Here is a 16,665-nt window from a genome sequence, read left to right as displayed (position 1 = left end):
ATGGTAGGTGCAGACCACGCTGCGGTCGGTGCTCACGGTGTATACATGGTGGTGAAGTTGGAAAGGCGGTGGCGATCGAGACCAGCTTCCCTCACCAGTGTCTCTGGCCAACAGCTACTGCAAGCTTTTCCATCCATCAGCTCCGGTATGGCGTCGACGGGAGCAAGACACAGTCCTCTACTCCGCAAGTCAGCGCTGTTGCGTGCATGGCCCTGACAATTATATATACGGGATATAGTATTCAGGGTTAATCTTCCAAGTAATGCCTGTTTTGTATGCATCATCACTTGGTAAACACAAGCATCAGCTCGAGGAATCTCTTCCTTTTTATTTTACGATCTTTCATGAAGGATTTCAGGAATAGCAGATCCATGGAAGAAGGGTCTCGTATTCGATTACCTGAACCCGCACTTCTGGCGAGCTCATTCCAAAGTATGGAGCGGCCAGCATCTGTTTCATGGTAGCAGAATCATGAATATTTCGTTACCATGTTTGGATTCAGAAATATAAACCATTCATAAGAGACGATTCATTCAGAACACACATTGAACATGTTAGATGAACGTACCTTTATTTGCTCGTGAAGGAAGTTGATAGAAAGAGCAGCCTCGTGAAGTACCGATGCAGTATCCGTCTATATACGTAGATCCAATTTAGCTGTCAATTTGCTTCCACATACAGTCTAAACTTTAAATAGAGATGACCTTGCCGAAAGGAGAGACGAGCTGCTGAAGAGCTGTTATCTTATCCCCTAGTTTCTGGCTCCTTCTCGCAGGTGCCTACATATCCATTTGCGTGATGCAAGAATAAGAATGATGATGAAGGATGAAGGAACATGAAGAAAAGAAAAAGGAAGGGTGTACTGGTGGAATAATAATGCATAGATATATCCCGAAGAGTAGGTGGGAATTTTACTACTTTGACGAGCTGCGTTCCGGCCATTGTTGACTCGTCCGCCGGCAGGCGATGCTGAGTCTGCCAGCACACAGTCTTCAGCCTCTTCGATGGACGTGAAGTCGTTTGATGCTTGGTTCCAGGATCTCTAGCCCTTGAACGCTTCCTTCTTTCTGCCAAAACCTAGTTAAGAAGAAGAAGACGGAAACAGATCAAGAAAAAGACAGCGTTATACTACCCCTCGAGGTTGACTCAAGCACGACGACTCACTTTACGCTGAACTCCGGCAGTGCTGTCCTCCGCAGAACCGGCAGCAACTGTGACGGTCATCGGATCTCCATCTCCTGCTGCATTAGATTCAGGAAATGTACTGTTCTATACAAATCCGTAGCGATCACTGAACTGACCTGTGATAGATCCTAGATGTGGTGGACAGCTGCCTTGGAGCTGCAAGCAATCACTGTAGTTATCGTGACGGGAACCGAGGAAATTGCCGTGGTTTCTGTTCATGAGTCATCTTCGCTATAAGAATTTCTATAGCTGGTATCGAACTGTAGTACTAAGAGAATGTTAGCGTTGTTAGTACAACACTCACAGTCTCTCGAGCTCCGCAGAGGTGTTGGAACTCTGCAGCCATTCCGAGTTTCCTGCTCGAACACATGACGAGTTAACGAGAACCCATGTCGGAAATTTAGCAGTATTCGATACTTTATATATATATAAATATATATATATATATATATATTTATATCTATAATACCGAAGCTGCTGCTGCTGCTGCGAGGGAAAGAGAGTTGGGGAAATGCTGCGTCGTTCCACATTCCCAAGACGTTAGATTCCAGGAACTGTGGCATGCTAAGATCCGCAATCAATCTTACGTGAACTAGGAAAATATTGCATTAGATGCTGCAATTATTGGCTCGAATTAAGCAAAAACATGCAGAACAATTCAGTCAGCAAATATTAGGGAAGAACAACACGAAGAGGCAATCCACGAAATTAATGTAAAATTGAGAGAGGTTTAAAGCATGATTAACCCAACAATGCGTTCTGGTGACGAGAAGGTATAAGAACGAAGGAAGCAGAGTAATACATACCTCTGACTGGGTGCGTAGGTGGAGGAGAGGAAGGGCAGTAAGCGAAGCCAATGAAGCTCCTTATATTTGCTTAATTCGGATGCAGAACTGCTACTGCTTGCGACAAGGATGGCTCCGTTGCTTTACGTCTGAGGAAAGCTTGCCATCGGAGAAAAAGCTAGAGATGGAGCACAGGACAGGAAGACGAATGAGAAACGATGGTTGTTGGCATAGAAATGGGAAAACTGAGGAAGGAAATCAAAGTGGGGAGTAGAAAAGGCGAAGAGATGTCGTAAATAGCCGTGATTTGAGGGATCATCCGTTTCATATCTCTGTCAGTCCATCTCTTTGCCCTATAAATGATGCATCATTTACTTAGCAAGAGAGAAAACTCTGGCTAACTCGAACGGCTTCTCTCTTCTCTTCTCTTCTCCTCCGAGACCAGTTGACCGTTTTGTTTTCTACTCCTAGTTCGAAAGACTTCCCACGAGACAAAGTGATGTTAAAATAAGCTCCAAATTAATTTGTGTTCAACCCCATATGTTGATGACAAGTGACATCGCACCAAATAGTAGTAGCAGCAGATCCGTGGTGGGAGATCGTCATCGTCATTCTATCAAGGTCATTTGCTCAGAACTAGAACAGATGAACCTTTGTTAGCTCGGTGCAAGTTCGACGTTGCTTCTCTTATTTTCCCCTAATTCCTCTTCGAGTTTTCCCGAGACGAATCATACAGAAAGATGCAAATTATCGATCATCTTGATGTCTTGTGGAAACAATCGTAAGGGGCAATAATAACCAAAACGTGTATGCTTCCGAAAGTCGGATCTGTAATGTATCAAATTCTTTCTCCTTCTCCACAAAGTCAATGGGTTTGACTTGCACGACACATATGGTAAAATAGCACACGTGTCATGTCCACAGCACAGGACGGATTAGGTGGTAAAAACACTCGGTCAATTCTAGAATCGAATAATATGATTTCATAATCCCAAATTCAAACCGTAAACGAGCGAGTTCCGATTCCCTTGGTGAGGCTCGCCTGTTCCAGCCAGCACAGGCATCAGGTTTCACGTCACGAAGACCGCTTGGGTTGCCATCCGTCAGACACGCACGTGAACGACAGGGCGTCGGTCGTGTCTCGTCGACATTGGGGAGATCCTGAAGAATGCAAATTACACCGACGGAATCGTGCACGGCAAAGCGTCGTCTCGGAGCCGTCCATCTGGCTCTTCGCCTGCCCCTTTTGAATAAGAAGAAGTAAATGAACGGTTGAGATTAGAAATAAAAGTAGGATGGACGGTTCTGGTTTGAAGGGGCCCTTTTAGCTTTTCTACGCATGTTGCACCCGAGCTGGAATCCACACCGAATGGCCCAACGAAACGGTCGGAGTGACACGCCGTCACGTCGCACACTAGAAACTCGGTAAACGTGGTTCGTCGACTCGAACACAGTGTCTCGCCTTTTTGATATATGCCACCCCAGTTTTTTGTCTCGTCGCCTAATCCTTCCTATCTCGTGTGACAAGTGGGAGTGCATTTATGAGAAAGAGGTGCGTAGTTCAGAGAACCACAGGCGTAGAGAAGACCACCAAACTGGGAGGCTCGGGAAAGGCGGCTCTGTGGCGGACTGGCCTTCTGACGATATAAGGAAGCCTTTGGCTTCTCGCCCAGGGTTAGGGTTCCGCCTTCTCCTACCTGCATTTCAGGTGCGATCGCCACCCGCAACATCACCTACTAGTCTTCTGTCGTCGAATCTTAACGTGTTTCTGTTGTTTTCATCTTTCCTCCATATTTGATTCGTTAGTTTTGTCCAAGTTTCTTGCAGATTAGTCTGTTTTTTAGTAATGACGAAGAAAGTAATGCCTTGATGAAAATTCTTTTTTTTGGTTCTACAATTTTCAGGATTGTCGTCGCGTTCTCAGCTTGTGATGTGTATGGTTTAAGGTTTGATCTCCTTGTTCTCCGATATTAACGGTTTCTCTGTAAAGAAAGTTGATCTTTTTAGTGGTGATCCACCGGATCTTGGTCGAGATCCATCGCCATGGCGTGGTTTAGGGCCGTGTCCGGCGTGGCCAGATTGGCCATTAGGAGAAACCTATCTCAGGCGCCGCATCACATCGGCAGGCCCCGCGCCCTCCCCTCTCCGCCCTCCCGGGGCTTCCACTCTGCCGCCCTTCGGCGCAAAGCCGAGTCCGCCGCGCCGATCCCCCGCGCTGTGCCCCTCTCTAGGCTGACCGACAGCTTCCTGGATGGCACCAGCAGTGTCTACTTGGAGGAGCTGCAGCGGGCCTGGGAGGCTGACCCCAACAGCGTCGATGAGTCGTGGGACAACTTCTTTAGGAACTTCGTTGGACAGGCCGCCACGTCGCCAGGAATCTCCGGCCAGACCATCCAGGAGAGCATGCGATTGCTACTGCTCGTCAGGGCCTACCAGGTCAATGGCCACATGAAGGCCAAGTTAGATCCTTTGGGTTTGGAGGAGCGTGAAATCCCTGAGGATTTGGATTTGGGTCTCTATGGATTCACGGAGGCAGATTTGGATAGGGAGTTCTTCCTTGGTGTGTGGAGGATGGCTGGCTTCTTGTCGGATAACCGCCCTGTGCAAACCCTCCGTGAGATTTTGAACAGGCTCGAGCAAGCGTATTGCGGGAACGTGGGATATGAGTACATGCACATCCCTGATAGGGATAAGTGTAATTGGATAAGGGACAAGATTGAGACGGTCAAACCTAGGGAGTACAGTCGGGAACGGCGAGAGGTCATTCTTGACAGGCTTATTTGGAGCACTGAGTTTGAGAATTTCTTGGCTACCAAGTGGACTGCTGCAAAGCGGTTCGGTCTTGAAGGAGGGGAGACCCTGATTCCTGGGATGAAGGAGATGTTTGATAGAGCGGCTGACCAGGGGGTGGAGAGTATTGTTATTGGAATGTCTCACAGAGGCAGGCTGAATGTCTTGGGCAATGTTGTCAGGAAGCCTTTGCGTCAGATTTTCAGTGAATTCAGCAGTGGCACAAAGCCTGTGGATGGGGAAGTTGGGTTGTATACAGGAACAGGTGATGTGAAATACCATTTGGGTACTTCATATGACAGGCCAACCAGAGGTGGCAAAAGGATTCATTTATCCTTGGTCGCCAATCCAAGTCATTTGGAGGCTGTTGATCCACTTGTGGTTGGGAAGACACGGGCAAAACAATACTACTCCAACGATATTGATAGGATAAAAAATATGGGTGTATTGATCCACGGTGATGGAAGTTTTGCAGGACAAGGTGTGGTCTATGAGACTCTACATCTCAGTGCCCTCCCCAACTACACTACCGGGGGAACAATCCACATAGTGATTAACAATCAGGTTGCATTCACCACTGATCCTGGGTCCGGAAGGTCTTCTCAATATTGCACAGATGTTGCCAAAGCCCTGAATGCTCCAATCTTTCATGTAAATGGAGATGATATGGAAGCAGTTGTCCATGTTTGTGAGCTTGCAGCGGAGTGGAGGCAGACATTCCATTCAGATGTGGTGGTTGATATAGTATGTTACAGACGATTTGGCCATAATGAGATTGATGAACCCTCTTTCACACAACCTAAAATGTATCAGGTGAATCATTCTCCTAGTTTTGGTTTTTTGCACAGTGGCGCTTTATGAGTTGGGTCATCTATGACATAATAGCTTTAATTTTTGCTGAAGGCTTCAAATTGTGTACGCTTGCAATCATTTGCAATATACCTTCTACATTGACTTGTAATAGGTCTTCATAATTGCTACTTGACAATGTTAATTATATATTTTTTGCCCCTTTAACAGGTCATACGGAATCATCCAAGTGCACTTGAAATTTACCAAAGCAAACTCTTGGAGTCGGGAGAAATCACTAAAGAAGATATCGAAAGAATTCACAACAAAGTCACTTCCATTTTGAATGAAGAGTTTATTAACAGCAAAGACTATGTTCCAAAAAGGAGGGACTGGCTTTCAGCATATTGGTTAGGATTTAAGTCTCCAGAACAGATTTCACGTATTCGAAACACTGGGTATCATGACTTGTTTTGTTGGTTAAAAATTTCTTCTATGCAATTCTTTGTTCTGGTGATGCACTGCGTAAACAACTGCCTTGTTCCGCAGAGTTAAACCTGAGATTTTGAAACGCGTTGGACAAGCCATTACAACTCTTCCTGAAACTTTCAAGCCTCATAGAGCAGTAAAAAAGATCTTTGAGCAACGTGCTCAGATGATTGAAAGTGGGGAAGGCATTGACTGGGCAATGGGAGAGGCACTTGCTTTTGCTACTCTAATTATAGAAGGAAATCATGTTAGATTGAGTGGCCAAGATGTTGAAAGAGGTACATTTAGTCATCGTCATTCAGTTATTCACGACCAACAGACGGGAGAGAAATACTGCCCTTTGGATCATATTGTGATGAACCAAGACGAAGAGTTGTTCACTGTCAGCAACAGGTTTGTACCATAGTTTTCACGTATTTTGGTCTGTGCTGTTATTCGCTATTGAGTAAACATAAGTTTTCTGACTTGATAATCTCAGCTTGTTATATAATTCACTTTCTTGCAAGTCTAATGAGGTTTGTGTAGGAAAATATGATATTGATTTATTTTTGCGATTTGGTGGTGTATAAGAGGCTCTTGATTGTCTGAATTTCTTAACTATAAATGTTAACATGGTATTTTACTCAACTACACTTGGTGAACTTTTTTTTTTACTTGATTTTAATCCCAAAATTTAATCTGGATAATTGCTTCATATGTGTTTGACAGTGTGACAGAGATATTGCAATGATGGCCATCTTTTGCATGTTTCATGAATTTAAACTTAATAATGTCTGTTTTTATTACTACTAGGTGAGATGTTTCAGTCAAATCATCAAATTCTTTAGAATATCTGGTCCTACTTCCTGTTGTTAGACTGGAACCTGTTTCAATGTTGGAAGTGGTCTGCATTTGATAAGTCACAGTTTTGTGTCGTAAAAAAATAGCTCTATGTTTCTGTAACTCTTCGCAGGAGCAATTTTCAGATGACTGGTTATCTATTTGGTGACTTATATTATGCAAAATTCTGGGATAATTAGATACCTTGGGACGTTTCTTGCTGTCCTGGAACATATTTCTGGATTTATTCTTGATATATAGATTGCTCGATTCCATTGTTTTTTTTCATCATTGAATGTTTTGTTCTTTTGATACTAGCACACATTTGTATTCCCATAATACGTCACTATTGATTTGCAAAGAATTCAAATGAAAGAAACATTTATTGTCAATTAAGACCCTCACTAAGTTGCTTTCATTACTTATTTCTAGTAATGATGCTGACATGAAGGGCTGATTGTATACAGTAATCTGCTATAGCTGAGCTCAACTTTCTAACCTTCCATTATAAATGCAGTTCACTTTCAGAGTTTGCTGTCCTTGGATTCGAATTGGGCTATTCGATGGAAAACCCTAACTCATTGATACTTTGGGAAGCTCAGTTTGGTGATTTTTCAAATGGTGCACAGGTAATGTTTGATCAGTTTTTGAGCAGTGGAGAATCCAAATGGCTACGCCAAACTGGGCTTGTTGTTTTACTTCCCCATGGTTATGATGGTCAAGGCCCAGAACATTCAAGTGCACGATTAGAGCGTTTCCTCCAGGTAGTTCATGATTACCGTGTGGCATTATGTATAATACTTGGTAAACCTGTCATCTAAATCGTGAAGCAGAGGAGTCTATATGTTTGCCTAAGGCCTTACATGAACATTTGCTTGACGACTGCATGCATATCAGGCAGTTTTAGTTCAAATCCAAATTTATATGGTTGATTTTGCTTTTTCCCTTTCCAAGGTCTTGTTCATCCGTTATTTACTACGTGTACGGTAGGTTTAAATAGTTCAAATACATTGAGACTTTGTATGTCTTTATTCATGAAGATATGTCTGTTCATTTATATGATCTACATTTTTTCTTGGCCTGGAGAAATTCCTTTTTCTGTATCAACATTATAGAGCTATTTAAGAATATTGATTGTCAATTTCACACACCTTTGAAAGCTACTTGAAGAATTGCAAACATGCAATTAAAGTGTTTCTCTGAGAGTTAATGTGCTATGATGTTAAACAGATGAGCGATGATAACCCGTATGTAATTCCTGAGATGGACCCAACTCTCCGGAAACAGATCCAGGAATGCAATTGGCAAGTTGTGAATGTGACGACTCCTGCAAATTATTTCCATGTTCTGCGACGGCAGGTTAGTGTTTGCAAAAATCATCGGCTTGTTCCATTGCATAAGTAAAGTCAGTTGAAGTCATTGTTTGGTATTTTGTCTAGATTCATCGGGAGTTCCGGAAACCTCTGATTGTGATGTCCCCTAAGAACCTACTTCGGCACAAGGACTGCAAATCAAATCTATCCGAGTTTGATGATCTTGAAGGCCATCCAGGATTTGATAAGCAAGGAACACGTTTCAAACGCCTTATAAAGGACCAGAATAATCACAAAGAGATAGAGGAGGGTATTAACCGTCTCATTTTGTGCTCTGGAAAGGCAAGTCATGTGATTTTACTTTTTCATATTTAAATAAATTATTTATTTTCACATTTGCTTTTTTCAGGTCTATTATGAACTTGACGAAGGACGCAAGAAGTTGGATCGCCAGGATGTAGCCATTTGTAGAGTGGAACAGCTTTGCCCATTCCCCTATGACCTCATTCAAAGAGAGCTTAAGCGATATCCAAGTATGGACTTCTGTTTTTGATCTTTTCTTTAATGCTAATTGCTTCTAGTTCCTTTCATTGTTGGTACTAAAGTTCAAGTGTTTTTACCTCTGGTTATTGTCACATCCATAATGTCTGATCAGTCATGAGGGGTTTGCCTTGACATGGTGAGAGTGGGTGTGAATACAGCGAGTGAGAGAAATGGTTTTATGTGTGTGTGTGTGTGTGTGTGTGTGTGTGAAGTCAAGAGATGTTCACTTTGGTGTACTTGTATATATTGTGACTTGTTGTCCAAACCAAAATGTTGTCATTCGTAGTTAAAGCATAGTTGTAACAGCCAGTGAATTCTCTAGCCTAATCAATGCTGAGAGCCCCTTCTGATAGTTTTAGAGTATAGTTGTGGTTCTTCTGATAGTTTAGAGTTATTGGATAAGATTTAAGTCATATGGAACCATGAGGAGCACGGGCCTACAATTATTACGTCATCTTGAGTCTGACTTTAACTTAAATGCAAAGCCTACCACTGGCTAGTTGATTATAGATCCTATTTCTTATTGGCTCAGGATTTGTTGTAAATTTCAATCTGTGCCTCCTGGGACAAATTGTAGCCTTTAGACTCTTTTTTTCGTTGATGGTATTTACTAATAAAATCTGTGTGCTCACTTCAGTTCTTTATTTGTGTTTCTATAGATGCGGAAATTGTCTGGTGTCAGGAAGAGCCAATGAACATGGGTGCATACAGCTATATCAATCCTCGCCTATACACCGCCATGAGGGCACTAGGTCGGGGGGAGTTTGAAGACATCAAGTACGTCGGGAGGGCACCTTCTGCCGCAACGGCCACAGGTTTCTACTCTGTTCATGTTCAAGAGCAAACCGAGCTTGTACAGAAGGCATTACAGCCTGAGGCGATCAGTTTTCCTTATTGAAAAGTTTTTCGATATCGGACCCAGAACAAATAATATGAAATGAGCTGTTGCTTGAGTTTTATGATGTTTCAGGCAAAGGTACTATGCTCATGAACCATTGTCAAATTTTGAACAGTTCATCTTTTTGGTGTTTCTGTTGTCATTTACACTCAGAAATGGCAGCTGATGCTGATTCTCCTTTATATCTGATTCGAGCAATTACCATCTGCCTCATTTCTTTGGTGATTGTCAAACCATGTTGTTTGATTTTTATGCTCAGCAAGTTAATGATCATATCTTCTGTTTGCATTAGCCTTTGATGTCATTGCATGTTTGCCGACGGTATCGATAACGCATGGCTGCGAGACGAGAGCAGCTCAACATGCTCCCGTACCAGCCAAAGGTAATGGAAGAATCGAGCCGATGCGGAACGCAACAGGTCTCCTGCCTGCAAAAGCTGACGAAAAGATGCAACTCGAGCTGCCATGCTTTACATACTTCTCCGTTAACTCATCAATCGCTTCACCACATTTTTGTTTCTTCATCATCAAAAAACATGAAAGCATCGAGTTTCCCTCCTCGATTTGGGGGCTACAACAGCTACGTCTTTCTCGAGACAAACCTGCGAGCACGAGGTCGGCATTGCACGCGCAAAGGCCGTCGCCTTTGGCTTCCCCTTGACACGCCGCGGCGTCCGCTTAGTGTTTGGTTAACCGAGCAAATGCCGCTCGTTGGCTTTTCGCGGAGCACAGCTTGGCTTCCATCTCTTTCTTCGTTTGTATTGGTTAATGAAAGAAGAATAGGATGGTTATAGGTTCGGAACCCGTCGGCTTCCATGTGGCTTCGGTGCTGTTGCTACGAGGAACAGCTCCTCGGCCTGCACCTTCCCTCGCGATGACGACGACAGGGGGCTGCTGCTATTTGAATCCACGTCGGCTGCTTTATGCTCTTCGGCCGTCATCACCCCGCCGTGGTCGAACAGGCCGTCGTTCATCAGTACAGAGAAGAGGGAGTAGACCGGGCGGTGGTCGGAGAACCGCGATTCCCCTCTCACGTAACTCATTTGCTTCATCCCCTTCCCCCGCCACAGTATACGATCGCACCTGTTTCATCAACCACCGCACGACATTAGAACTTGGATACTGGAAACAGGACATCTCTCTCTCTCTCTGCTTCTTTGTTACCACTGTCATGTGATACTTGTGGTGTTCTCTGCTACAAACAACAGCCCTGCTGATGAAGAAGAGCATGTAGATGAGCTGCGGTGGTAGCTATATTGCATGCTCGCCATGGGAATGGGCTGGTCAAACTCAATTACTTGGAATGCCAGCAACCGCTATTAGTTTACAGGACGTGTATGACACGGTCAACACATCGAACGACACAACAACGTAACTCTAATCTATGCAGTTCAAAGTCGGGGAAGAATAGAAAGGAGAAGAAGGATGATGGGGGATTACCAAGCAGGGGTGCGCCTTTTCTCTCTCGATTTTGCTTGATCGACGGCGTAAATGTCAGAATTCGCAAGGTATTTGTATGTCGGAGGAAAATATATCTTCCCTTCGTCCCATCCGGCAAACACACGTCCGGCTCTCTGTTCTATCAGAAGCTGCGAGTACATGACACGACGTAGAAGCTTAGTTTTGCTCTTACACAGATTTCCCAGTTCTATCGCGTATCTTTCTCTCACCTGGTCCTTCTGCAACAAGGTTTCCCAGTCATTCCTCTGCAACAGTTGATGGGTGTCGCTGTTCGTGGAAGCCAATCGGTAATTGAGATCTCCGAGCCATATAATCTTGCTGCAAGTTGAATTAATGGTCAGTGGAATAGCCCGACGATGACGAAAGAGACATCAGTTCCAACGAGGTACTTTTTTGTTTCAGAAGCTCGATCGGAGGCTTACTCGTGCTCCAGAATTGTCTCCGGTAGATATGGCGCTGGCCCTGCGATCCTATGTGATTGCTGGAATCTAGTTCTCTTCATGATCTCCGCGACATCCAAGTTCCTTCGGACCTCGTCGCCGTCCTTCTCTCCTGACGCCAAATGCGTGCAAATGAAGCAGAACGTGGTTCGCTCCAGAGTCATGCTGATCGAGATCGATCCCTGCAGGCGGGCGAGGCGTGTCAGGAGCTACTTGATGGCGTTGGTGAACAGCAAGGTGGGCGAACCTTGTTCCCCATGCAGCCCATGATGCCTCTGCCGACACAGGAGATCTCGAGGGCGCTGATGCGGTGCATGATGCTGGCTCGCACCCACACGCAGAGGAAGATGCCCACCATCTGCTTGCTCGCGGCGAGGCAGTAACCCCCGCGGTGCGGCGTGATCGATCCCAGGTAGAGATCCGGCGACTCGCCGCCGCTGCTGGAGCTGGGATTCATGCTCGCGAGCTCGTCCTCGGGCTCCTCCAGCTCCAGCTCCATGGACAAGAGATCCGAGAAGCTGACCCGCGGCTTCTGAGCCGACGGGGAGTCGGACTCCGAGGCGTCGCCGTGGATTCCGGGGGGATTCAGCACCTGCCGAATGAGGGAGAGCCATTTGCAGGCGGGGCCTTTGTCCTCGGGGCCCAACACATTCCCGGCGTTCAAGGGGACGATCTCCTGAAACCTGCAGCAGAAGGACAGGATTAACATGGGCGATTCAGGTGCCACAAAGTCCGCCGCGACGAGATCGTGTCGCACACGGCCAGAATTATACAGAGCACCCCAAATCCTCAGCCTTCTCCTTCGAACTGATACCGATGCAAATGCTTTCATTACGAGTTGTCGGTGCCGATGGGATTAAGAAGCCAAGCGACATGTCTTGTTGAAATCGAACATCACTCGAGGAGAGTGAGTGATAACCGTAGTTATCAGACGAGAAAGGACGCTGATCTCAATCAGTAATCACAGTCCCATCTGTGTCAAATGCGATACAGCGGCACATCATTAAGAGTCCAACAAAATTGAGCTCCATTCATCACGTAGTAGGACTCGCTTAACATCATGTCTTCTTACTGCTGGAGTGCTACTGCGGCGAAGCAACTTTCCAGTTCATCAGGCTTTGTGCGTGGCATGGGGGGTGGCACAAGGGATGGCAGTCGAAAGGACTTGGCCTTTCTGCTTCACATCATCCATCCGTAATACCATGTGCCAGACGATAAGAGACCACTCGGAGCATATAGTGGTGATAAGAAAAGGCTACACGGGATATGAGAAAAAGGAGCAGAAGAGAAACGGGACAGAGATGCTAGTGGTATTGGCTCGTTATCAGCATCTTTCATCGCTCCACCAGCTGGCTTTCCAATCTCTAGTGCTGGAACCATTAACCCCGATAGATCCTCGTGCTGCTGCTGGAGACTGCAATTGGATGGATGCATGCAGCAGCACGAGGATCTATAGGGGTTAATGGTTCCAGCCCACAAAACGCAACCACGTTTTGTGGTTAGATTGATGCCCCCATTTTTTTATGCAGTCAGTCCTCCACTTAAACAAGCCATCTGTGACCGTGGCAGGTGTTTTTGCGGTTGTGTAGAATAAGCTATCACTAAAAGGTTCTTCCTTTCGGGAAAGAAGTTGATGAAAGCGAGGGAATCATCATGATTAGCAGCTGCTAAAGCTGGATGTAAGAAAACTAAAGGCAGAGCTGCATACTACTATATATGTAGAGGAGAGAGAGATACCCGAGGACATAGATGTCTGGGGAGGAAGGCGTGCTCATAAGCCAATCCCTGAGGTTGAGCCCACAGTGGGGCGGGCGCCCTCCCACGTTCCATGTCCCTACGACCATCCTACCCGCATCAATCGTCGTCATCATCAGCGGCGGCATGTGCGACACAAGTCGATGAGTTAATTAGTCCATGGCTTCACGGGGGATTAAACAAATGCGACGGCAACAACTCCAACATATTCTCTGTGGGATCAGTGCCCCCTTACCGGAGGTTGTCGATGGGCGGAGAAGAGCCAGTTGGCGAGTAGCTCGGCACGCGGGGAGGCTCGAGATTGTCACGGCCCTCCGCCAGCCATCCACCTACTAATTCATAGAAAAAGAAATTGAAAAGACTGAAACCTTTGGAGTTGTCTCGTTAATGCTTTGCAGATGATTGAGAGAGGAGTTGGGTTATGTTGTCGAGTAGCTGCGGAGTACCTGGCAAGTCCCTTCTCCTGAGCACGCTGCTGTCCTTGTCCGAACAGCTCTTCCTCCTCTGTACATCTCCGTTCTTCTCTGCTTTGATCCAAGGAGAAAGATGTCAAGTAATTCGATGACAGGAACAGGAGGCAATCTGAGGACTCGGACTTACTGCTGCGTTCAGAACAGATCTCTGAGGTCTTCAAGTTGAGCCATTTCCGGACTACAGTCTTGGGCCAAGAATAAGACTGGAGGGCAGAGGACATCTGACATGAGTTGGGAAACTCTACCGTGGTTTGTTTCTGTAAGAGAAGTCTCACCTTTTGTATCAGAGTTGGCTCTCGTCCCATTGCTCCGACGAGGAAGACGCACACCTGTGGAAGGAGAGAATCAAAACGATCGATCATCTTCGGAGCATGACGAACAAGGACACGAAACGACGCAAGGAAAAGGAAGCCATCCCATCCCCTCCTCTGACAAAGCTTTTGACACTCTGTACAGAGAAGAGAAGAAAAAGGTGCGGAAGGTCGGAGTAGTTAACCAGAACCGTAAAGTGGCTTTTGAGACTAACTCGCTTTCTCCTACGACCAATTGCCAAAGACATATGTAGATTTATGGACAGGCACGAAATGGAAGGAAGCCAGAGATTGAAGCTAACGAGCTTTGACCCTGTGTCTCCCACCACTTTACCATCAAATCATGAGTGTTCTAAGTAGAATAAGAGTAAGAAGAAGAAGAAGAAGCATGATTTGTGATGGCAGGACAGAGAAGAAATCTTGGGGAAATAAGAAACGAATGGTTTCGTAAAAGGCTTACGATCTGGAAATTTCTGACAACCTATAGAATGAAATGCGGAATAATTCCACTGTACGATTAATAGATCTTCGTTCCCCCGATTGATGTCCCGCATATCATGATATATACTGCATGAGGACGAATCAGAACGGCAAGAACGGGAGATGGCTCCCCAGTTCATCATTATCGACATTGTCCAAGACATATCTTTTATCTTCTCTCAAGAAGAAAGCAAACGTACGGCAAGAAATCTTTTCAACACACGTTTCTCTGCCGGAAGAACACAAATATTACATGCACCCGAGTTACGCTTTCTAACAACTACACAAAGAAACCAATAAAGTTTGCTCCTTTTCTAGAGAAAGAAAGAGAGAGAGAGAGTCAACAAGTGCAGAAATCTTACTTTGGACCAACGAAAAGGCGAGGAAGAAGAGATCTCGGCGGAGCGGCTCACCTTTCGTCCGCCTCCTCCTCCTCCCTTCTCGGCAGCCCTAAATCGAATGAGTCAGGCGAAGTCGATAGAGAGAGAGAGGTGAATGGCGAGGCGCAGTTTTAGTAGACTAAGGTGGCCACATCGCATGGCATCCGCGACGGAGGGAGTGGCTTTTAAAAAGGTTTATTTATTATTATTATTATTATTATTATTATTTACAATAGTAGTTATTATTGCTTCTACGCCGGCTAATACGGTTCCGTACATCGTATTCCTTCGCATCAGACGGTCCAGATCGATCCGTTGGATACGGCCAGACATAGCGAGAGAGACGAGTGCTGGTATGGCTGTTACTTGGAATCCGCCTGTCCACATGTTACCCTGTTGACGGTAGACTTGCATGGAACCGGTCATCTCCTATTCCTGGGTCACTCCTCGGTCCATTATAATGTATATGAGGAAAATAATAATAATAACTATTTATCTTTTATTGCGATAATCTATCAATATCCTTTTCCTTTTTCTTTTTTTTTGGTCTCTTGTTTGTGGTCCTCAGCAGGTCGTCGTAGATCGAGACCGACTGCATCAGGAGATGAAATAAATCCAAAGCGAACGCATGAAGGAAATGGACGGTTCGAAGGGAGAGGATAGAGTCAGATTTTGGTGGTTTGTATGGAACCACCACCGGGGAAGCAACAAGGATGGGGAGCCCAAGCAGACTCTGCGTTGCTTTCTCCTCTAGTCCATTCTCGGATAGGCAATCTATCACCGTGTTCGCAGCAGTGGCAACAAGATCACAGCCGATTTTTTTGAAATCTTGTGGCATAGAGATGAGCAAATCGAGTCAAACTACCTAAGATATCTACAAGGAGGATGCCCGGAAGACATGTATCCCTGAACATGAATGCAAGGCTGAGGTAGAAGATTTGTGTTTGTAAACATAGAACCAGCAGATCCGGCTGGGGATGTAAACAGGGTGCTTTACCGTGGCGTCCATCTTCCTCTCAACTAAGCTTGTGCGCGAAACCATCTGCAGAGCCGAGAGACAGATGACGTCCAACATGGACTTCTTTTCTGCAAGATCGTATCAGGAAAGAGAAGGGGGATAATTCTCACAGAACATGTATGAACAACGATCTAACAAGTAGTACTGTCCAAATTAGCGATTAAGATGCATGATTGACGTACGCTCATGACGGAAATGATCAAGCTGTGTAGTAGAACTATTCTACACTAATTTTGTGGTGGTGTTGGCGTGTCGTCATCGGGTATCCATCCATGGTTTTGTCGACTCTTTTTTCCTATATTTTTATGTATGTTTTTCTCCAAATAATCACGCATATGCTGACTACTCTCAACATAGTCCCCCTAGATATCATATGTTACAGATTTAGCTGGTTTTGCCTAAGTCGTGCGGCATCTATGCATATCCATTCGTAAAGATCAGTCTCCTCGAATCCTCCCATGGTCCCTTAGGACCTACAAAAGAGAAAACGGGTTAGAGAAAACGTCTTACTCGGGATCCACAAGCAAACATTTCCAAAAACACCTATATTTTTATGTATGTTTTTCCCCAAATAATCACGCATATGCTGACTACTCTCAACATAGTCCCCCTAGATATCATATGTTACAGATTTAGCCGGTTTTGCCTAAGTCGTACGGCATCTATGCATATCCATTCGTAAAGATCAGTCTCCTCGAAGCTTCCCATGGTCCCTTAGAACCTACAAAAGAAAAAAC

At 45.2% G+C, this 16,665-nt stretch overlaps 3 protein-coding genes across 9 annotated transcripts; 1 reads left to right on the top strand and 2 right to left on the bottom strand.

The window, feature by feature from the left end:
- Positions 1-32: 32 nt before the first annotated feature.
- LOC135674041 (transcription factor bHLH111-like) lies at positions 33-1,224 on the bottom strand. The gene is made up of 6 exons (XM_065183451.1): positions 1,165-1,224; positions 919-1,077; positions 705-779; positions 569-634; positions 400-450; positions 33-212 (listed from the first exon to the last, which is right to left on the bottom strand). Exons 1-6 carry the CDS (start codon positions 1,222-1,224, stop codon positions 33-35), a joined length of 591 nt encoding a protein of 196 aa, XP_065039523.1.
- Positions 1,225-3,521: 2,297 nt separating this feature from the next.
- LOC135674815 (uncharacterized) lies at positions 3,522-9,793 on the top strand. The gene is made up of 9 exons (XM_065185006.1): positions 3,522-3,678; positions 3,875-5,573; positions 5,781-6,007; positions 6,099-6,431; positions 7,375-7,621; positions 8,088-8,216; positions 8,297-8,512; positions 8,580-8,703; positions 9,373-9,793. The coding sequence occupies exons 2-9, from the start codon at positions 4,014-4,016 to the stop codon at positions 9,609-9,611; spliced, it is 3,075 nt and encodes a 1,024-aa protein (XP_065041078.1). The 5' UTR covers positions 3,522-3,678; positions 3,875-4,013; the 3' UTR covers positions 9,612-9,793.
- Positions 9,794-10,048: 255 nt separating this feature from the next.
- LOC103986148 (type I inositol polyphosphate 5-phosphatase 8) lies at positions 10,049-15,054 on the bottom strand. 7 transcript variants are annotated; one of them, XM_065185007.1, is made up of 11 exons: positions 14,893-15,054; positions 14,015-14,068; positions 13,867-13,942; positions 13,713-13,793; positions 13,502-13,598; positions 13,249-13,356; positions 11,759-12,194; positions 11,494-11,693; positions 11,281-11,389; positions 11,051-11,199; positions 10,049-10,693 (listed from the first exon to the last, which is right to left on the bottom strand). In XM_065185007.1, the coding sequence occupies exons 2-11, from the start codon at positions 14,042-14,044 to the stop codon at positions 10,399-10,401; spliced, it is 1,581 nt and encodes a 526-aa protein (XP_065041079.1). In that variant the 5' UTR covers positions 14,045-14,068; positions 14,893-15,054; the 3' UTR covers positions 10,049-10,398. The 7 variants fall into 7 exon arrangements, with proteins under 7 accessions (XP_065041079.1, XP_065041081.1, XP_018681959.2 ...); XM_065185009.1 differs by having other exon boundaries at positions 13,502-13,595; XM_018826414.2 differs by having other exon boundaries at positions 13,713-13,790.
- Between the last annotated feature and the right edge of the window lie 1,611 nt (positions 15,055-16,665).

Source organism: Musa acuminata, chromosome BXJ1-5, assembly GCF_036884655.1.
Source record: "Musa acuminata AAA Group cultivar baxijiao chromosome BXJ1-5, Cavendish_Baxijiao_AAA, whole genome shotgun sequence".
In the NCBI taxonomy this organism is placed as follows: Eukaryota; Viridiplantae; Streptophyta; class Magnoliopsida; order Zingiberales; family Musaceae; genus Musa; species Musa acuminata.
This window is presented reverse-complemented; position numbering and strand designations above follow the sequence as displayed.

Excerpts from the sequence above, each read along its gene's own strand:
- LOC103986148 (XM_065185007.1), bottom strand. The coding sequence starts at position 14,044 with ATGGGACGAGAGCCAACTCTGATACAAAAG. Across the intron at positions 13,357-13,501 it reads CCGCCCATCGACAACCTCCG|GATGGTCGTAGGGACATGGA; the intron begins GTAAGGGGGCAC and ends TGATGCGGGTAG. Across the intron at positions 11,390-11,493 it reads GAGACAATTCTGGAGCACGA|CAAGATTATATGGCTCGGAG; the intron begins GTAAGCCTCCGA and ends TTCAACTTGCAG.
- LOC135674815 (XM_065185006.1), top strand. The coding sequence starts at position 4,014 with ATGGCGTGGTTTAGGGCCGTGTCCGGCGTGGCCAGATTGGCCATTAGG. Across the intron at positions 5,574-5,780 it reads CACAACCTAAAATGTATCAG|GTCATACGGAATCATCCAAG; the intron begins GTGAATCATTCT and ends CCCCTTTAACAG. Across the intron at positions 8,704-9,372 it reads AGAGCTTAAGCGATATCCAA|ATGCGGAAATTGTCTGGTGT; the intron begins GTATGGACTTCT and ends GTGTTTCTATAG.
- LOC135674041 (XM_065183451.1), bottom strand. The coding sequence starts at position 1,224 with ATGACCGTCACAGTTGCTGCCGGTTCTGCGGAGGACAGCACTGCCGGA. Across the intron at positions 635-704 it reads TCGTCTCTCCTTTCGGCAAG|ACGGATACTGCATCGGTACT; the intron begins GTCATCTCTATT and ends CTACGTATATAG. Across the intron at positions 451-568 it reads TCCTTCACGAGCAAATAAAG|ATGCTGGCCGCTCCATACTT; the intron begins GTACGTTCATCT and ends ACCATGAAACAG.